At 35.9% G+C, this 22,820-nt stretch overlaps 1 protein-coding gene across 7 annotated transcripts in view; it reads right to left on the reverse strand.

The window, feature by feature from the left end:
- QKI (QKI, KH domain containing RNA binding) overlaps positions 1 to 22,820 on the reverse strand; it is a 163,596-nt gene that overhangs the window by 64,326 nt on the left and 76,450 nt on the right. For 4 of the 7 annotated variants that reach the window (XM_085300774.1, XM_085300773.1, XM_085300772.1 and 1 more), the window contains exon 4: positions 7,864 to 7,914. The exons of the other annotated variants lie outside the window; for them this stretch is intronic. In XM_085300774.1, coding sequence (XP_085156900.1) covers positions 7,864 to 7,914 — 51 coding nt within the window. The remainder of the gene's footprint in view (positions 1 to 7,863; positions 7,915 to 22,820) is intronic. 7 annotated transcript variants of the gene reach the window in all.

Consider the following 22,820-nt stretch of genomic DNA (forward strand, 5'->3'; position numbering starts at 1 on the left):
TCTGTTTGAACAACAGAAGTAATTTTATAACAGGAAGCTCTGGAACACACTGATTGTCCTAACCCCTGCTGATAAACCACTTTAATTGTGCGGCTACAGTCAGGCAAATTAACACAGACTTTTGCTCCTACTGAGCTTCTAATGGTGGCAGTTCACAAGCAGAAAGCTGCTGATAAAATAATGTAACAAAAGAAATGCTGAAGCACCTGGTCAGGGAGAAGACTGTAGCTTAATTCACATTTTAAAATTGTATTGAAGTTTTCTTCTATAAAAGCAACAAACCAATTGTTTAAATTAATGCAGACACATACTTCCTCCTTACATGAATGTCAAATAAGTTAATGTGATTCAGCATGTCTTTAATTCTCCATTACTATTGCATACTAGGGCCCCTTCAAGACAAGTCTGGATTAAAAAGCCGTATCTTCTATTTCACACGCACACAAAAAAAAAAGCCAGTCGTGGTTAAATGCTGTCAAACACAAAGCTCTATACCTAGAGAGAGCTATTCTGAAAAACCAGATGGCAGAAAACAAGCTCGTGTATATCTAATGCACAGAATGAGATGCTGTACCGGGCCACCCAGACGCTCAGCAGACGTCATGCTCAGAAAACTTTAGTGTGCTGCCCTGAGTTCAGAGCTGTTGCTGGATCAAAGTGGTTCCCTACCTACATGAAATACCACGTTGGAGCTTTCTAATCTCGTGGCTTCATGATACCATGGAGCTGACACAATTTGGCTGGCCTGCTGACAAAATAGGAAGCCCCAAACACCAGCACCCTCCCCAACTTCCCCTGTGCTGCATTTTTACAGCTGTACACTGAACTGTTCCAGCTAGCAGACCCAGAAAGTTTCCCATCCAAAAGCATAAGTTTCTTTGCCCAAAAGAAATTGGGCAAAACCAGTATATCGAGGATTTTATTCTTGCAGATTTTTCTCCAAAGTTGATCCAGCATGAAATGCTTTATGGGACAAGSTGAATTATCAAGTGCTACGGTAACTCTTGACAGTACTGTATCTTAGTAAGATAACTGTTGCTTTACTTAGTTTCAAGTTATAGCTCGGCCAAACTAAAGCTATCACTGAAGTAAGTAGGAATTTTGTCATCTTATTTCATAGATTTTGTCCTATGGATCTTTCATGCTGCTCCAGTATTTCACTTGCCTTAGGAGGCTGAAATGATGGTGAATGTCAGATCATAGCAACAAGGCCATCTCAATCCAGCGCAAATCTGGAGAAAARGGGACCTGTCTATCCATTTTTTAAACCTCTGACTTCTTACTTTTTTTTTTTTCCTTATGCTGGCAGAATTGTTTCTTCCCAGTGTACACTGTGAGATGGATCATCTCCCTGCTCCACCTAACCATGCAGCTGCACGAACATTAGCAACAGCAGCAGGGGGGAGGTGAAACGCACCCAGACAGGGATTGTTCCTGTTCGGGCCTGCAGGCAGAACGGGCTTAACGCAAACTGGGCATGTTAACACAGTAGCAGCATGCCAAGCAAATTGAAAAGCAAAATATCACCTCTTAACATGCACTGTAATAGTCAAATTTCAGATATGGTCATAAACCTCTGTACAGAATTACTTTCAGAACTGTCAGCTAGACTCAGGAAATCAGTATGAAAACTCTTCTTTCCTTTTCCCCCAAAAAACAAACCCCCCCCCCACACAAAACCCCCAGATTAGTAGCTTTTGATATGCACACAAAAGTTTTAAGTGATCTCTGACCAAGAATATAAACAGTTACTACTACTTCTTAAATCAGATTTGCTATGAATGATTTCATAATAATGTGATTAGCTTTATTTTAGGACATTATGATATTTAGGTTTTTACTATTTGTCAAAACCACAAAAATAAAGATTTGGAAGTCAAAAGAAAGATACCTATATGGTAATTAAGCTTCCAAAAACTTCCTGATGCTATCTGTAATTATCATATATTGCTATCTCTATGTTTGAAACCACAAATAAACTGTTCTTGCCCCCCAAAATTTCGGAATTAAAGATGAAACAAATGTTAATCACCTTCATTTCTTTAGATCAGCTGGGGGGAGTTGAATAGGCAAAGGGTAGAGAAAGGAGAGCAACTTTAAGACTTTAATACTTCAAATTGTGTCACTTTGCCAGTAATACTTTACTGCTTGGCTACAAGAATTGCAGCCAAATCCTAAAAAGAGGTTGTATATTGAAAAAGTAAAGCTTMTTTTACTGCCAGGGCAAGGTTGATATGATTGTGATACAGGTTTTGGGCTAAAGCTCTAGTATCTTAAGCATTTATCTGGAACATAAAGAGCTATTCCTAGGTAGTGTAAGTTGTCAAAACTTAACTTTAAGAGCACAAACAGCCAGACTGAGGGAGAAAAAGTGAGAAGGTGGGAAGAAAAAAAATGTTAGAACAAATTTAAAGTATAAGCTGAACTGCTGTGCAGATTTCTACTTCTTAAAGAAAACAGGTAACAGTATTGATATGATTATATCTGATATCTTTTTTATTTCAGTCCCCAGGATCTATATGCCTTGAAGAAACTCTCAGAGATGTATAATGAAGAACAAGCGTCTGACTCCTGCTTCCTGTGGGCATGGCAAGAATATTCTCAAGTATCAAGGCAGGCAGACGCTATCCTGAATAATTAAATTCAATTCCTTCTTATGGCAACAAGAACACGTGGTGCAAACCATAAACTAAACCTTTTCATAAGTGGTTGCTTAAATGAACTCTGCCAGCTTTAGACAGTTTCTGTGCTTAGAAGTCAGGAGACTGATCTTACATAGCAAACTAAGAGAAAGCAGTTCTTCCAAACCGCAATTCAAAAYGATGCTGAGTTTCCTTCTACAGAAGGACTTCAGTAGAGCATAGTTAACAGCACAGCTGAATAACAGCATGACTAAAAGGAGTGGTTTCATTTCTGTTCTCCTTAACAGGTCCTTGCACAAGCTACAGCTCTGACTAAACCCTTCAACAAGCCAGTTCAACACAGCTGACAGCTTCTGCTGTCAGATTTGGTTTCTGCCTGTTTAGCATGCTGAACTGGCTGGGTGACACATCCCACAAGCAGCAAACTAAGCACATAGGAGGGCACAGGAACATCCCATCACCTGGAGGAAGCCAGCCATCAAGCATGCCTTCAGCAGACTGCACAGCACAGCTGCTCTCCTGCAGCCCAAAGCAGCAAACCACCCACAACAGGAGAAGAGGATGAGCAAGTCCCATCCTCTGAGGGCCTGACTTACAGCTCTAGGGCCTGCACTGTAGACATGTTGGGCATGTAGACATGTTTCAGTGCTACTGAAGTCAAATGTAATTTTAAAGTAAATTGCTTTATAAATGGAAGTATTCTGAAAGCTCAGAATACCAGCCTAGTCACCTCAAGTTAGGCATATAAAGCAGTCAACATTTTCAACTTCAGATTTTGAACCTCAGTCTCCCACCTGGAAAAAGAGCATACTATTTCCCATTTGCTTAAATAAGGGTACCACAAAGAAAATGAAATTACCACTCATACCATAGTGAGGACCTCCAAAGAAAGTTACGTTTATACAAAAAGAACATCATGAGCAACCTTAATTATGGTATCTTCTAATTTACATTTACAACCTTCAATATTCTTCTTAATGCATAACTTCACTGAGGACATCAGTTGGGTTTTGTGGTCCCTCTTCCCTTACTCATATTATAGCAGTATTAATAGCTGCTCTATTATGTAACACTTTTTTAATACACCTTTCATCGTCGCGTATGAGTGCTTTCTAGTAATGGAGGGTTATAATTAACATGCCACTTGTGGGTATTCACACACTGTCATTTCTTTACACGGTAAGTGATTTCTTACACAGTAAGTTTTATAACTTCCAGATTTACAAAAAAAGTTGAAGTACACCTTGCATTTTGGACTAGAGAGCAATGAGACTGGAGACATTGCTCAGAGTTAATTCTGCAGTCAGTTCCCCTCACAAAACTCCCTATCACAGAAGGGCYTTATCTTTGTGAGAAGGAACCGCTGAGCAGACTGTTGGCCATGGTTCACATCCCGTTGCTTAAAAGGTGGATGCTTTGAGCAAAGCCTTTCTTCCCCYGCTTTTTTTCCTCTATAGACCACTGGGTGTTTTTAAGAATATAAATAATATAAACTCATTGATGAATGCAGCAAACCTGAGTTCCACAAAATACTGTTAAACAGACATGATGTTAAATCCAGGGTGAGAGTTCACCATATACTAGCAAGTATGTTGTGCTGTCCAGACGGGTAAAAGAGGCTCTTTATCAATTGGAAACAATAGGAAAGCTAAATTTCTGCATCACTTCAATCCATAAACTAACTGTTTTGCTCTGTACCTAAAAAACCTGCCCATTAGTTGCAATGTTCTCAACACAAGAATTGCTTTTATTCAGACCAGGCCTTCATTCATAAATTTTTATTTGTTTGTTCGCTTTAAAGAATGGGCTGTGTTAGCTTTGTGTTGTCTGTTTTAAATTCATACTATGCTAATACTTCTAAGCAGTGGATAAATAACAGATGAGTGGTATGCTGTTGTTGACATTTATTCTACTTTTCCTTCAACGGTGAGCCATGTTCAGTGAAGTAGTACAGTACTGAGTAGGACAAAGGATGGCATTTTGATGCTACATAATGAGCTTAATACTAAGACTTTCAAATTTTTAGTTATTTAATGTTAGCACTCTACCCTTGCATTTCATCTCTATTCTCTTATTTTTTTCACTAAGCTGCTAAGCTATTAAACTAGCATGTTTACTCTAAAACTACAATAATCTTCTGGTGAATACAAAGTATATATTTCAATATCTTTGTTTTCTAATCATTCTATTCCCTCTTCCTAAAATACTTGCATTCTTTCTATATTTATAGAGTTACAACRATTAAAAATTGAATGTACTAGTAAACAAATAACCTGGACATCAGTAAAAGGTACCTGAAAAGTAACAGGTAAGACACTGATACAATACAAATTAAACCAATCACAACTAACTTTTATTTTAAAAATAAAACAAAAATTCAACTTACCATAGAGAATACAGAAAACACTCCCCAGATCTGTTACTTGAGTACAGAATTAACAGTAATGGTAATTCTCTCATGAATTAAATTAAAACCAAGTCCATCCAAGAATTTGGAACACTCTCGAATGACCTCAACACACAGACACACACAAACTTTCCATGTATTTACAACTGAAACCTTATGCATACGGTCTGTAATTATACTACCTTACAACAGCTGCTGCCTCTAACTCTTGCTGCAATTACATAGGATTCAACACACTAATTACCACCTAGATACCTCAAGATGTGGCCACTGTTCCGTTCCTCCTTCACAAGCAATTTCATGCAGTAACTCTATTGATCATAACGACTGCAGAATGAGGGGTATCAAACATGTGTCAAGCATTCTTAAAGCTAGATTAAAATGCAGTGACAGTCATCTCAGTAAAGACTATGGCTAAATGCCAGCTTGGCCTTGGTATTAAAAGGCTGCCAACAGTACTGCTGACAACATACTGAGGAAGCCTTTCCTTATAGCACAGAAGCGATCAATCTTTAGGATTTTAACCTCACATCTCTCTCAGGTGAGAAAAGCTGTAACAAAACAATGTAAACCAGTAAGCCAATGGGTAGTTCCCTTCAGTAGTACTACTGTAATGATTCAAAGGAGCAAGACCATTATAGTCAATAATATATAATCAGTACTCCCTAGCTGTTCTCATTACTCTAGCCCATCAGAGAATTTGTCCTTAAGTTCTGAGTTTGGACTTTTTTTTTTTTTTTTTTTTTTTTTTTTTTAATGAGATAAAGACCACATAATTTTCAGTTTATTTAAAAAAACTATAATGTACTATCAGCCCTTTATTCGTATATGTGTTAGTCTTTTAAAATAAAAACCTTACAGAAATATTCAATAGGTAAAAATAACTTTAACTGGTATTATTGAAATGTCATTTCCATAAAGGAATAAATGATGACAAATTATTTCTGAACATTTTTTAAAAAAAATTTGAAAGTAAAATGCAATGAAATCCATGTTCATTGCATAAACATAAGAAAAAAGTGAAAACAACTCATAATTTGAATTCAAAATCAAATACACAGTAACATTTGTACTGCCTCCATGTATACCTGACCTTAGGAGAAAATGTCTGGAAGCACAACCCTCACAATCAAGACCTGTGTATTGTTTCCAAATCATATAGCATTACATTTTATATTTATTAGCTAGTAGGAAGGAGATTAAAAAACAACCAGTTTCCTAACTGAACAGGTTTGAAAAAAGTTCTTTGCAAAGCATTCATGGAAAGGAGATGAGAATTCAGTGCATCAGCATTCTACTTGTCATTAATATTCTCCATATGTTAAAATTGCATGCTGCCAACAAAATTAATACATGCTTTAAGTATTAGCTATTACATTTTCATCTTCGCACTATATTATAGCCATAAGAATTCATCCAAATCTGTTACAAATGAACTTAATTATTTCCAAATAAGAAAAAGAGGCCAAAAACATTAACAAATTCCAGCCCATCCCACAAAACAAAAAWACCCTGATATTTCAGAGAACTAAACTCCAAGTTTATGGTTTTACCACTTTGATTCCCAGTTCTCAATTAGCATCTATCTAACATCATTTGYGATCAGAAAGTTCTGGTTTCCTTCAAATGTCTGCATCTTTAAATAAGAAAATTAAACGCAGCAAAAAGTTTGTAAGTGGCAGAGYGAACACTTATTTCGAGCCTGTACTTACCACATTTTGTGTGTCTAATAAATGAGCTGTGGATCCCACAGAATTTGTCTAAAGATGTAAGAAGCATCACATCCACAGCATATCAATAAGCCATGGCCATCCAACTGAACTAATTGAAGAATAACTACTGCACTTTGCCTACTGCAGTAGATTTGCAACAGCTGAAGTTATTCTAGTGTCAGCGCTACCATTCCCACCTCCATTTACCCTGATGTTCATGGCCTACTTTATGGTGCTCAAGAACAACAGGAAAAGTTTCTAGCTTTAGTTTTCTGCAGGTTTAGCACTGAAGCAGTTCATCATGATCATTCAAATCACCGATCACTTTTACAAGGACAGGAGAAATTATGCCTAGCCATAGCTGCAGCAGGAGCAGCGCTGAACACCAGCAATGTTGACCTGAATGGTCTTAAGAACAGTCCTGGAACTACAGCCTGATAAAATAGAAGGAATCAAATTTCCTGAGAAGCAGTAGCACTCAGAGGGTGACTGATTAAGATTTCAACAATACAGATGCATAGCTCCTTCCAGCATCTCTAATACAGCCTTCAGAAAAGAGTAAAACATCTGGTTGGTTTAAGAACTCAAGTGGAACCTTTAAAAGACACTCAACATAGGCTCTCAGAAATGTCCCCAACATAGAAATAATTACAGGTTTAGATCCAATACAAGGAGGTYGTTGAATTTCACAAAGTGGCAGTGCTGAAGAACTGACTAGAAACACCAGCAGTCGGAGGTAGGAAATACGAGCCACTGATTTTTTGAAAAAAGGAAATCAATATAATGATTCACCCAAAACAATTTACATTTTGAAGACAGGTTCCAAAGAAAGAACTTAACAATTGTTATCAAAACCTCTTACTAATATTAAGCCTGTATAATTTTACACTAAGTAGGTATGGCACAACGTGCAAACAAAGTGAAGCCAGTCAGTTAGCAATAGAAGCTTAAATGTGTTTTTCTCCACATCAGGYATATAAAAAGTAAATACACTGTTTGGGAAGAGAGGGTTGAGGTTCTTTTTCAGTCAGGGTCTCCTCAATTCGTAGGTGACTCACAAAAGCTTACTGCAATGTTTACAAGAAGTAAAACATTTACTTGCCTCTACCTCCAAAACTGCTGGATCATGGTTGTCTCTGCTCTTAAAGGAGACCTGAAAAGCAAAAGAAATATTGGGCTTGTGCCCTATTTTGCTTCTTTAAGATGTTTAAAAGAGGCATGAAGGGTTGGAATTAGGGGGTTTGATTTGTTTTATCCTGTGATGAWCATAATTTATTCCTTCTTGCTCACACTTGCGATTCAAGTCCTAAGAAGGCATAATATAAGATGATGTAGAGTTAAGCAAGAACAATACAAGAATCAAGAAAGGCTAAGTCACAGAAAAGGAAATAACTTCAATTTTCTTTGTTTTTTTCTCAAGTCCTACTTCATTTGAGTGACCAATAGTTCTGGAAAGAGATGTTGTACTAAATACTCCTCTGCTATCTACACTGATGTTTKGCATGTAGTTTTATGAATTAACATTAAAAAAACCTCTAAAAAAATCAGTTAGTCCCCTAGAAATTCTGAAGAGATGATACTTTAAATCTATAAGATAAAAAGCGATTAGAAAAAAAGTCTCAAATCCTTTTCAGGCCATCTTTTTATGTAGCAAAATAGYAGAAGGTACAAGCACAGCTTTTAGAAGTCCTTTACAAAAAAAATTCAAAAATTGTCTACTGTTTAAGAGGAAATAAACATGAGCTGCCCAAAGGGGAGCCAAGCATGATGTTCTCATCTGCTACTAACCTGTTTTTAAAAGACAGTATGTATATATGCTGTAATGATACACTCATCAGGACATAAGTGTTTATGAAAAAATAATACTTTTCACATGATGGCAAGATGTTAATTAAAAAAAGTATGGGAGAGGATTAATAGTCAAATTCATAGTGTATGCAAAAGAGCAAAAAGATCATTTATTCTAACCAATAAACCAGTTACTGTTGCGACTTCTGTAATAGTTCAAAGGTGAGGAGCCAGAGGGAAGGGAAGAGAAAAAGTTGAGGAAGGAATGCTTTCTTCATCAGCTTTGGCTATGTTAAAAAGCATGACATTTTACCAGATTGTAGATAGTGATAAGTATCAGTATTCTTCAAAACACACATCCTGATTTTTCTTAAAAGAAGCTTTTCTAAGAAGCAGAATATTAAATGGGTGTAGCTACCTTTGACACTTTTCTGCCATTAAAATTGCAAGTTTACGTAAGATCAGATGAAATCAAGAATCCATTAGTAAAATGCTTTAAGTCCCTTCTATTCCCTCCACTCACACTTTAGTATGTATGAGAGGAAAGGCATGCAGCTCAGTCCTCTTTTTTTTTTTTTAAAAAAAAAAGGAAGTTTAAAAAGTTGCTTATGAAAAAATATGCAAAGAAAAGCATGATGTCTAAAAAGCTTAAAAATATAAAATGTAAAGTACTCTAAAAACTATGCACCTACTTAAAATTAATTTAAAATTATGACTCATTATGTTGTCTTAGATTTATTTAAAATTAAATAAACTATACTCAACCAGCATACAGTTGTAGCCTGTGTTTTAAACTAAATCAAATCAGTGAACTGGCCAAAGTTCTTCATCAATACATACATGGAGCATGATCTAGCTGAAATCCTAAAACAGAATCAGACAGCCTAAACACCTTTCTCTGACAAAAGACTGTCTTTCTTAATTATATAGGAACATTTGGTGCAAAAGTTACAGTTCAGTAAGCATTTCTTTCTGGGACAGCACTGACTTAAGCAGGCCACTTGCTCAGATAACCTGGATTCCTCACAATAGCAGATCAGATAATCTGGATTCCTCACAACAGCAGCCCCAAACAAGAGCATCTTTACTCCAGGTCTGTTCCCCAGTTTAGCTGTCTGTATAATACCAAAAAYTGTAATGTTACTTCTGCAACTGCAACAATCAGCAGACATTGACTGCCACAATACTGGCATCACATGAAATGATCAGTGTCACAGTTCAAAGTAAAGGTTTCTTTTTCAGCAGCAAGATAAACAATAAACAGAGGATGGAATTTAATAATTCTTTAATAAATTTAAAAATGTAGATAATATGTTAGAAGTAAGCTATATAAAAGTAATATAAAATTCAGAAAACTAAGTTAGGTTCAGAATAGTTTAATTTTCATTTTACAAAATGTACAATTCTGTGATGCTACAAAAGTCTTTTTTGTTGTTGTTGTTTTAAAGCTATGATTAAAAAAGCTTCACAAAATTATATCTTTTCTTCCTTTCTGGTGAACAAGAACTTCATCAAAACACCTCAGGATATAGAAGCTGGGTGAAATCAATGGTGAAATAACAGTTTTAAGATACAGGTTGAATTCAACACATTTTGAATGTAGGCACTCATGTATCAAATCATGGAATGAACTTGCCGTCACTGAAAAGGGTGATGCTGATTCTGCCATTTCCCCTATGCTGCCACTGCAACGTGAGCAATTGCTCAAGGAGCTGATTCAAGAAACTCACAAGATCAATAGATTCAGGAGGATGTACAGGAAACAGTGGGAACAGAGGTCCTAAAATTATTAACGGTAACTGGTCATTACATCAACCCAAAAACAGTGCTGCACTACTCATAGAAAACCTTCCATATTTTGTGATAGCAAAAACATTTTATCCTTTGAGGACTACTAACATGAATAACTTCCAGACTCAAAAGTATTTTGCTCAAGAGTATGCAAGCYTCTTCAATTCCACATAATTTAATRAAAAAGGCAAGTAAAAAACTTCTGAATTCTGATTCAACAGCATCTGTGATTATTTCAATATCCATTGTACCACCAGCTTAAATAAATAAAAATAGATTCATACTGTGTCAAGGTCACTTTAAGATTACTTTTTAATGATGTTTTTAATATTCCCTTTTATAATGTAACACCTCCTACCTGTGAAGCTATTTAACTTGACACCTCTCCTACCTGTGTAAATATTTCACACAGAAGAGTTGTATGTGGAGGACCATAAATCCTGAAGATAAACTACAAGAATGCTAAGATAATTCTTGATTGAGGCTGTGGTCTAACAGCTGCTTGTTTTGGATCTGAGTCTTCACAGACCATTATAAAAATTAGATCTGCATCAAAYAGACCACAAGATTGCATTTCTGATGAAATGATCAGCACTACAGAACACAAGGTATTTATGACAGTGAAAGACAAGAAATGTATTGGAACTTAGCATGAAATCTAGCCGTCTTAAGAAATCTCAGAACAATAGTTCGTTTTCAAATGGGAATCATCTTCTAAAGATGAAATATTGGTAGCTTGTATACAAGAAGGTTTTGCAAATACTCACTAACATCTTGAGTTGGTCTCTACAGAAGAAATAGGCAAATTACCATGCCAAAGTGCCCATGCATATATAAACCAAAATCAATTTACAGAAGACTAAAGGTCCACTCAGTTGCATGACACTTCCACAGTAGAGAGGAATCTTGAAGTATGTTATCTTTAATCTTTAAAGTGGGGGAACAGAGAAAGTGTGACTAAAACTTTAAAGAAGTGAAAATTAAATCAATATATACCAAGTTTCAGTTTCACTGCTTTAAGCACACAGCTCTTTTCCACACTAATACATAGTAATTCGAAAGAGATTTCCTCTTCTGCTGCAATGTAACCTTCAGGAGGATACAAATCTTAAATCATACATTCAGTGTTCCTGCTACAAATTAGAGCTTCATAGTATCTTTAGTAAGTGTTCTGAAAATTTTCATTTTCACACAGCAGATCAGAAATCAAAGCTCATGCATGACCTATGTGAGACTACTACTCAAAGGATTTCATATAAACTGAATTTAAATTACAATGATACATAAATCTATTTTGAGGAAAACATGCATATTAAAAAGGTTTCTGTGCTTTACAGTTGCCTTTTTTTTTTTTTTTTTTTTGCATAAACCTGGTGAAAAATGTAACAGAAATATACTGTAATAAAATGCCATTAAGTGTAGGCTACCATATGTAGACAAACTCATAAAAGACCACATTTTAATAAAGATCATATAGGAAATAAGTTCTTTACAGAAGTGAAATTAATAGTCAGATAAAGCACTTGTCCCTCTCTCTCCCCAAAAAAACACTTTACCAGCAAAATACATACAGCTCTTAACGCTAATCCTCCCTTTAAGTATCTGATATGACTAACATTTGTTCTTTACTAGTAGAATATGCATTAACTATTTAGGCAATTAAAATAATACTCCACAAGAGTCAGGACAAAGTTTTAAGTGCAAGTCCCATGTTTAGCCAAGTGTATGTAGTGTAAGAACAGAGCTCATCTTAATTTCCTTCCTGTTCTATCCTCTTCCCCACCCTGCAGGCAGGGTTGAGATACATGCCACTTTTGTAGATAGAACGCTACGCCCTCTTAATGTATGTGATCAGGTCTGAAACAAACTACAATAARATTTTAGGCATTAAACTGCCTTAGCAGACAACATACAACTGCTTAATATACCAGCACAGAAGACATGGATGTAACTACAGATCAGCATACATCAAGCAACCAAGTAAGCACAGATTGTCTTCCACAAAGAAGCTGAAGCTAAGAACAAGGTAGGTAATAGATAAAAATCAGTGGGGGGGGGGGGAAAAAAAAAAAAAAAAAAAAAAAAAAAAGTTTTGATTTAAAAAAAAAAAAAAAACAAAAAAAAAAAAAAAAAAAATTTTAAAAATAAGAGGGGAAAAAAAAAAAAAAAAAAAAAAAAAAAATTATTTTAAAAAAAAAAAAAAAAAAAAAAAAAAAAAAAATTTTCTTTTAAAAAAAAAAAAAAAAAAAAAAAAAAAAAATTTTTTTGCAAATTGGCTGGAGAAGAACATTTACCTGTTTTTACTAGCCTAACTGTATGAATAACCTTCAAGGCAAGCATAGCATCTAGAGGTCAATGCTGCTTGCTGAAGAGTCAGACATGTCTTAAGTTTTAACAAGCCTTGAAGAAAGAGGCCGAGAGAAGAGAACATGTATGTTAACATACTATCTTTCTTTCTCTGTATCTTTTAAATAACCTTTTTCATATCTGGTTTTATGGAGTGCATCCTAAAAAGGAGAGTGGGAGTACAGAAAATATATTAGCTGAGCAGCAGATCCCAAAAGAGCTGTGATATCAACTAAAAATATATTCAGACACATAGGAACAATAATTTTGTGAAACTACAAAGTGCAGATCAGCAAATATGCTCTAAAACTCATCGGTACTATAAATTGAAATCACTGGTGACAGAAAAAGATGAAGGAAAAAAAAACCTAAAAATTTACTGACAAATTGCATTTTAAAATGCAGTAAGCATCCTGAAATGATCGAAGTATAATAGTTGGAGTATCTCTATTCTAYTTGTGTTCTGCAATCTGTGGATACAAGTAGCAAATCTCAAAAAAATATTAAGAACTGATACACATTTTTAGTTAGGCAGTTAAATACATAAAAATTTTTAAACAMCTTTTTTTAATGGCTTTATAACACTGTCCCATCTTAGATGCACATGATGGAAGTGCTATTCCAATTATTTATCAACAAATAAACCACTGAATCTGATAACCAAACAGTAAATAAAAATATTGCACATATCAAATATTCATAATCAAARGCACACCAATACTTCTGCAAACATATATATGTGTATGCGCGCGCGCGCGCGTGTGTGTGCATGTGTGTATATATATGCACACACACATCAACCTAGGCTCAGACATACAATTTTCTTTTTCTTAAACCGAGAAAGAAGTTTGCACTGTATATATTCATTGATAGCTCAAGAAGCAGACTAATTCTGAATAAGCACATCTGAAACTTCAGGCAAGAAAATAACTAGTACACAGCTCCATACTGAGTTTTTCATTTGTACATTTTAAATGTTTTCCTTCCATAGAAACATAGAAATTTTTCTGTGGGATGTAGACATAACAAGACATGGTCCTGTTAGCTAGATCACTCCAGGATAGTGAAACTGTTGCAAGCTTTGTATCCCCTAATATTCTCCCTCACCTCCACAGTAATCATGCAGATTTCAATGTTATACCACTACAGCTGCTGGTAAGAAGAGAATGGATTGAGATGCAGAAGAATCATAAAATTCCTAGTTTGATACATATGAAAGTTACGCTTTTCAGCTGCAGAAAGCAAAATACTGTCTACCTTCAGGCAAAATGTATTGGTAAAAATCACAGATAAATAACCATTTACAAAGACATTTAGCAAAAGCATATACTTGCCCCTACCGCTGCCACTGTTTTGTAGAGAATGCTTTTAACACACTGCTCACAGACTGTTTTCACCTGATCTCTCAGGTCTGGCCTAGCTGATCTGATTTATGACTCAATCAAACTTGTTGCAGAATTTTATTTCCTGTTGCCTATTACTCTGATCACACTTTGCTTTTCCTTTAAAATCCATGAAGACGGTCTTGAATCTATCACAGAGACAAGCATGCTTTTCTTCTCCTCTTCACTTAAAAACAATCAAAAACAACCTCCAAAAATGCTGTTTAAACCAAGAAGCTTTTCTAAACTAAGTCACAAAGACCAGAAACATGGCACATAACAAAAACGCCCAGCACTCTAATAATTAAAACTTGTTTCTGAACACTGGTTTTGAATTCAGCATGAACGAGGCACTGCCTAGAGTGAGAGGGCCTTATTCAGAATATGGCCAAAGCAGTAGAACTTCTTATACAAACAATTCTTCTCAGCTGAAATTTGAGTTCTCTGAGATTCCAGGAACACGAACAATAGCTAAGCAAAAATAGCCCCCAAATTTTAGCTTAATCCTCACCAAAAACTATTTGTATTTAAGCATATCCAAGCACATGAATGAAGTACATGAAACACAAAGTGGTGGGGGGGGAGAAATCCTGAAATTCAACATTTTTCAAGACTTATTAAACACTTCAGTAGTATATACTCCCACTACATGTAAGSAGAAAACGTTAATTACAGAAAAACTTGGGAGATAAGTATTCCAATATACTACATTAAAGTTTTGTTCAGTACATGTTACTGCTATCTCTCTTTATACCGAGCTTAACTACAAGTAAAATTTTCCAAATTTCAGAGAGTTTGGCCAGAAGGAATTATTAGGATGATCTAATCTGGCCTCCAATATATTATAGGTCATTACTTTTCAACACAAAAAGAACTGCTCTGACCGTAATTGTCACAAATTGGTTTAAAGCATATCCAAGGTCATCGTAACTTGACTCAGCTAATACACAGAATAAAAGGTAGTTTCTGTGTGGATTCTCCACGTTTTCTAGGATAGTTTTGAATCATCCAAAAATCTGGATTTAAAAAAAATTCTTAGCTTTGAGACGCAGACACTCCAAGGGCAACATGGCAAATTCTCCTTACTTTCTCACAGTGAATCTCAAAAAGACAAAATTATTTGATAAGTTCACTATAGCTGGCATTTTTCACTGGGGGGTGAGGGGAGAGAAGGGACAGAGGGGGAAGCAAAGCTTAATAGATTGGAAAAGAGGATTCATATCCAGCCTCAGACACCTAATATCTCTGCCCCAGTACATTCCAGGCTTCTAGTTCATTCCCAGCCTTCCTTGTCCACGAAGCTTGCACTGTAAGCAAAATTCTGAGCTCCCCAAGAAAAGCAGTGGGTATAATGGACTTAAGAACTGATGAAGGGGATCGCACTCAAGGATGCTATCAGATAGAGTGAACTAGCATTTTCCATAAGGATTAYTGAAAAAATGCCTTTACGAGTGCCTGCAATTCCTAAAAGAAYGGTAAGGAATTTAACTGAAAAGCATGCTCAGGCCAAAGGTATCTAGGAAAGGCAATCACTAAGGAAATGTTTTCTCTTGTTACTTTTCAACGTGTTAAAACTGCAAATACTTTCAAAACACAGAACTTATTTTCTTCTTTGCAAAGAGAAAAGCTGGAGGTAGAGATTATATCACATTAGAGCAGATTAATAGCTATCCAAATAGAGACAAATTATTTTAAACGCTCTATAGCAATATTATTTTGAAATTTTGTCTATCAAAATAGGAAATTTCAGTTAAGCTAACAGGAAACAAATACTCAAACATATAATCCAAACGCATAATATCAACTGCAATATAAGCAAAGTGCTTAAAAAAAMCAAAAACAAACAAACAAAAAAACCCAGTAGATTATTTTCAAATGACCAAAATCAGTGAAAATTAATCAGGATTAAATTCAATTTAAACAAAAGAATCAGATACACTCATTATCCTTGCTTTATGAAGAACAGAAAGTATGATATGTCCATTTCAGAAATCAATTCTGCAAGACTGTATTTCTCAACTTCATATGAAGTTAGGATTTTACATGAAATGCATGAAAACTTAAGCAAGCATCAAGTAAACTAGCTTAGCTAGTAGAGAAACGGTAACTGCAATTGGACAGTATAAGCCACAATRCTCATCTGAAAAACGAAATTACCTTTCAGGAAATATAGTTGAACACGGGAAGCTACCTAATCATTGTAGAAACTAATCCTATGTGGGGCAGCTAACTCTGCTATACAAATACTGTATCGCAACACGGGAATGCCATGAAATACCCACCCTAAACTCAAATTCACTTCCCACAATTATTTTTCCAGTATATAAGATGGAAAATTGGAAGAACAACTAAGAAAAGGTCAGAGATCATTCCACTTCAAAATGCCAGGTTATAAATACCTYGAAGTTTTATTTAAGGCTCACTATTTACACAATTATTTACTTTGGATAGAAGGGAAGTCTACAGTGGGGCAGGAACAAGTCTAAATTTATTGCCTTATTATCTAAGGAGCATRTTGCATAGTCACAAAAAAATTTTTTTTGATAGTTGTATCCATTTAACTCATTTCATAGAATCATAGARTCAGTAAGGTTGGAAGGGACCTCTGGAGATCATCTAGTCCAACCTCCCTGCTCAGCASGGTCACCTAGAGCATGTTAGACAGGGTTGCATCCAGGCAGGCCTTGAAGATCTCCAGAGAAGGAGACTCCACAACCTCTCTGGGCAACCTGKKCCAGTGCTCCGTCACTCTCACAGGGAAGAAATTCCCCCTCACCGTCAGGCGGAACTGCCTGTGCTTCAATTTCTGCCCATTGCCTCTTGTCCTGTCACATGGGACAACTGAAAAGASTTTGTCYCCGTCCCCYTGACACCCTCCCTTCAGGTACTTSTACACATTGATAAGATCCCYCCTCAGTCTTCTCTTCYCCAGGCTGAAGAGGCCCAGCTCTCGCAGCCGTTCCTCMYAGGGCAGCTGCTCCAGCCCTCTGATCATCTTTGTAGCCCTACGCTGGACTCTCTCCAGTAGCTCCATGTCTCYCTTGTCCTGGGGAGCCCAGAAGTGGACACAGYASTCSAGWTRAGGCCTCCCCAGGGCTGAGYAGAGGGGCAGGATCACCTCCTTCCACCTGCTGGCAACACTCTTCCTAATGCATCCCAGTAGACCATTGGCCTTCCTGGCCACAAGAGCACATTGCTGAATGTATCACTTAATACACCCCCTGCAAAAGAATTTTTTTTTAAAAAGCATCATATTTCAAAATCAGTCCATTTGTGAAATGTCATCTATCTAAACAAGACTTCCTACAGTTTTCTTTCTGAGGCTATGAATAATTTACACAATTAAAAGAACTTTTTTCAAAAATGACTTTTCACTACAGTTTTGTTTCCTTTTTGTGGGATTACTCAGTTCAATACCAAAGCAACAGCTGCTTTTCTACTCTTAAACAATAACACTGTGTTTAGGTTATTAACAGAAGAAGAAAATCTTTTGTTTTCCACACCTAAAAAAAAATTAAAAACTCTTAAAATATTGCTGTATCTGCTTTGAAACACTCTTTTAAAGTTTATATATATATATATTCTAGCTGATTGTGCTAACCATTCAATATGTGAAATATATCTCAACTATTGCAATCAACCCATCTTACTTTTTGCACAGGACCCAGGCTTACTTCTTACCGTTAGCTCTGAGATTCTATTTGAACTACAGTGTATTTCCATATTCATTGAGATCTTCAAAGAATTTAGCATATCCACTTTAAAGTCCTTCCAGAAGCTACTACTCTTTACTTACAGTTTCATATTTTTGGCCTAGCTTCAACATCGAGCCACTGAATAGCTTTATTCTGGAGTGAAAAGCCTATCAAGCTTTTTACAGAATGTRAAACTTCTAAACTACTTAAGGGAATACAATCCAGTTTTTTTGGATGAACTAAATAAAAGGAATTTTAAGTGTTATAGTAACAATTCTAGGAGCATTGCTGTTATTGATTAATTTTGTACACTTTCAATTTAAAAGTATCTTTCACACAGCATCAGAACTAGGAGACAAAGAACCATACATGCAGACTATTAAGTCTTGTAGTTTCACTTTCCTGCCTTATTCCTCTTTGATATTTTTGTTCACATATGGAAAAACAATAGCTCCCAAGCAAGAGAATCATATCCGAGTAAGTGACAGCATTCCATCCAAAACAGAGTTTGGTCACCAYTCCTAAGAAACATTCAGAAGAAAAACACACTGTTCACAAGAAATCCTCCTTCCCCTCCCCCCAAAAGGAGCAAACGTTAACGTTAACGTAAGCTAAGAAAATCACCTATGTGATTTAGCTGTTACAGCTCTTCSGACACATTAACAAGATTTCAAAACAAAGTGAAATAAGGAAACCGTGACAACAGATGCTTCCAAAGAGAAATGGCAGGAAACAGGATGGGATAAGCATCTTCCAAATTTATAAYTTCCATATTACAGTGAAAGATTTTTTTAAAAAACTTCCATTGTAACCAGAACTAGTAAAATGCAACATCTAAGAGTTATAAAGAATAAGACACCTTATACTAAACAGCTTTTTACTGTCAGTAGGTTAAAGAAAAAACAAAGCAGTCTCCAAACAGCTGAAAAAATCATGTTTATTTTCTACACCTCATGTCTCCTCCACCAGATAAATGAGAGCATTATCACTGTTTAATACAAGTTTTAATTGAGTACTGTCACTGGTGGGAAGAAAAGTGCAGAACCACTACTTTCCATATCAAACAAAGCAGGTAATTAACAGCTATTCTGGCACAATCCCTTATCACCAAAATACACAACACTGTTAAGTTCTCTCAATGCCAACGCTTCGCTACAACAAAGGAAAGCTGATGTTTCAGGGTCACATTCACTCCTTTAATACACAAGCATAAATTTGCTGCTCAGTCAGACACCTATAATTAAACACAAGAAGAATATAACTCTAATATTCAGACAGGCTCACATATGAGTGGGATATTTTCCCTGTAAAGATGATTGCCTTTCATATTTTTTGGTTTCAAGTAGCTACAGTTCACTTAGTTTTGATTACATAGCAATTGGATATGCAAATACCAGAGATCTAAAAAAAATGCTTTTTCAAATGTCAGATTGTAAGCAATCAAGCTTATTCTTTTCTCTTGTACACACAAGCCATTCATTAAATAGCTATTGTCTTAAAAATGTTAAAACAGATCCTATTTATCAGAGTTTTGGAGACAAATATATGAGCACCCATTACACAGAACGTGGCTCATCAGGGAGTGAAAAAGATCTTACAATTAATTTAATATATGTTAAATATATATATATATATATATATATATATATATATCCCTACCAAAGCTCATTATAACTTCAAATTAACAAAAATTTTAGTTTGTATATTTCATAACTGTATATATGATATTAAATTACACAGCCAAAAAAATGCAGAATTACTGAAAATCATTTATGTGTATGACCAAAACTATTTGGCATTTTGTGAGTCTTCGTATTTGCTTTACTTTTTCCTTTAAATACTCAACTTCATTTTATTTTCTCCTCTTCTTACYGTAAGGGAGCCTCAATTTAGTTAGCAGCCAGGAAAGCAAAACTCACTGTCCATCAACTCCCTGCCACCATGCGATGTTTACATTCCTTCCATTGTTCCTTCCTTAATGGCTGCTATGAACCATTCTTTGAGCAGCAAATGCAACCTGAATATTTGAACTCCTACATACTCCTACTTACTGACATAAAGAATTAGACTGCTGACAGAGGAAGCTGAATGTTCCCTCCCAGCAGATGCCCCTGTAAAAGGTGGTTCTCTGTGGAAGAGAGTGGCAAAGTTCAATACCTACTATTGTGGAAGGAAAGGTCAGGATCTCAAAACTTAGATTCAAAATGCCAAGACCTTGACAGTTTCGGCAACAGGCAATATTGGCATTCTCTAGCCAAACTTAGTATATTTACTACTACAATTAACAAAGTTATTTTGCTTGCAAAAAAGCCAAATGAAACAGCAACATAAATAATAGGCCAAATATGATTCATCCTAACATGTTATGTTTTATCCTACCTGACTTTTATAATAGAAGAATCTCTCAAGAAACACTAATGCACTTAAACGGCAAATAACAGATCTGAAGCTACAAGTTACCAAGTAAAATTTGACTACCCTAATAGAACTAAAACACAATTAATAGGTAATGTACTTTGCTCTTCAAAACATTTTTCTTCAGATGTGTATAAAAGACATTGCAAGTTCAAAAGATCTCATCCTTCCTAGAAARGGAAGTTTCTCAGAAGAATGTTAATTTTACTACCAAAATAACTATCTCAAAAAGTTAATTTTCAAGTTGAATTGAATTTTTCATATAAAAGACCAGATGCTGAGCAATTCCACTATTYAGGCTGCAACAACCTATGTCCTTGCAATACCTCCATCCCTCCACTACATCTGACTATTTTCCAGATCAGCTAGAGTATTTCAAATTGCACTAATAACCATTACATTTATCTCCCCATTTCGCTTGTAACACAGTTCATCTTAAGACTTTTCTATTGAATGCTGTATGAGTTAATGAGTCCACASATTTAAGCTCTAGCTCTTTTTGTCAGTCAAATCAGAAAGAAAGATTTCAGCATGTCAACTTTAAACATAAATGATTGCTTCAATACCACCTCAAAGACTCCTTGGTCATTTGAATCTCATTTAATTGCTAGATGGACAGTGAATATAACATTTACACTCAACACAAAATAGCCTACACTTTTCACTATAAAAATTCATTCTAAATCTTAAAGGTCTTCATTTGTTAACAGTTAGCTTTTAGTTCTTGAATTACATGATACTGTGTGCTTTGTCAGTTCTTCATGCTGGCTTAGTTGCCAGCAACCTAAAAATAATATCCTCTTCAGTTTTAAATATGTGGGGCACCTGAATCAATAGTACTGCATCTTAAAGTAGCTCTAAAATAATTCAGTTAAATGAATCAATTATATCAAGAGTCAGGTACATCAGGTGGATTCAGACAGGGGAGCTAACTGTGGTGTAGCATTTCAATCCTTTAGCAATGTCTGAGCCCAGAGAAACATTAACCATTTCTGTATGCTAGCATCCCATTTACCATTACCAACCATTTACCCAAACAGTCCAAATGGCACAGAAACGGTGTCAGTGTTGGTATTAACATATTTGGGTCAGCGCTCTGTAAACATCTGCTTTATTCCTTACTCAAGACAAATTTAACAATTGCTAAAGTTGACAAGAACTTGCTACCAGAATGGTCAGTCTCAGTGCAGCAGCAAGCACTAAGAACTAGTACAGTAAGGTATGGGATCATACTTAATCCAAGCGAACATGTCCATCCAGGCCAAAACCTCCAGAGTTCAAAGACCTTATGGACAGAACAGGAATTTGCATGCTGACATGAGGAAGAGTAGGAGCCAAAAGCAAAAAAATCTAACTCTCAACGTGGCAAAAGAAAGTGTCCGTGCTTTGGACAGGATCTCAGAAACTCTTCTGAGAGTGCCAGGATGCACAGCAGACAGATGTACAGCACTTGGTCTACAACAACTGTAGACCTCGAGAGTAGAAAGAACAGTTTGCAGTTTTTCATTCATGGCATCAGGGTAGGATTYTGTTGATTATTAGGCTGCAGGAAGTTTTCTTAAGATAAACTATCATCAATAGTACTAAAAATTAAAGATGTGATTTCAAAAAAGGAGCACTCCCAGCTCTAACCATTCTTTTTAGGCAGCCAACGAGCACCCYGTTAGAACTGCAAAGTTCACTCCTCTGTCATTTTGCATCCCTCTCAGAACAGCTATCTCCTTCTGGGATCCATGAAATGTTATCCTGACTGCAAACAGGCACAGCCACCTTACTGTGCCACGACACAGAGTAATACCAAAGGATGAGGGCAAGGGGAGAGAGAGAGAGGGAGAAAAGCAACAATAAAACCAATCATCTACAGATTTGTGCATGGGAACACTTGAGAAAGCTGGTTTATACTAATAAAAATAACTATAAACTGGTTTATGCAAGACTGAAGATACTTGACAAACTGATGCGTAAGAGCCAGGACAGCAAGGCTGATAATTATATTGCCTATTTACTTCGGTCAAGAATCAAAAGACATTTCAAGAATTATAGTAGAGATGCCAATTAGTCTTTAATTTTTACCTRTTCCTCATGTCACACCTACAAATTACCTACAGAGACCTCTTACCTACAATCAAGTCTGAGGGTAACATCTTCACTTACACTCCACATAGAGCTTCAGAGAGTCAATATTCAGAGCTGGTGTTCCAATAGACTTCTATGCTAGTAAAAAAATGTAAATTCACCAGTCACTCTGATTCTTGGAAATTTTGATTTTTTGGCTGTTTTGTTGTCTTCTCCCCCTGCCCATACACACCTTTTCAGATGTTCTCCTATATGTTAAATCTCTCTTAAATGTGTTTGACAATAGGCCTCTCATGTTATTAACATCGAGCTGCACCTCACCTCTCTTACTCAATTTGCCCACTTACAACATTAGTTTAACTCCAGTGTTTATATCATTTTCTACCTTCATGCTAATAAGTAAAGTCTTGCTAGAATTCAGAATTCTGTTTAGCTACTTCTATGGCATCTCATTATATTTGCAGAGGGTATATGAAGCACCGTGGAGATACACCCGCCTCCTCCYCCCGCCTTTTTTAAGCACAATAATGGTCAACAAAAGAACATCATCAGTCAGCAACAAGTCA

Source organism: Rhea americana, unplaced genomic scaffold (assembly GCF_003343005.1).
Source record: "Rhea americana isolate MKP2758 unplaced genomic scaffold, rheAme1 scaffold_169, whole genome shotgun sequence".
Taxonomy (NCBI): domain Eukaryota; kingdom Metazoa; phylum Chordata; class Aves; order Rheiformes; family Rheidae; genus Rhea; species Rhea americana.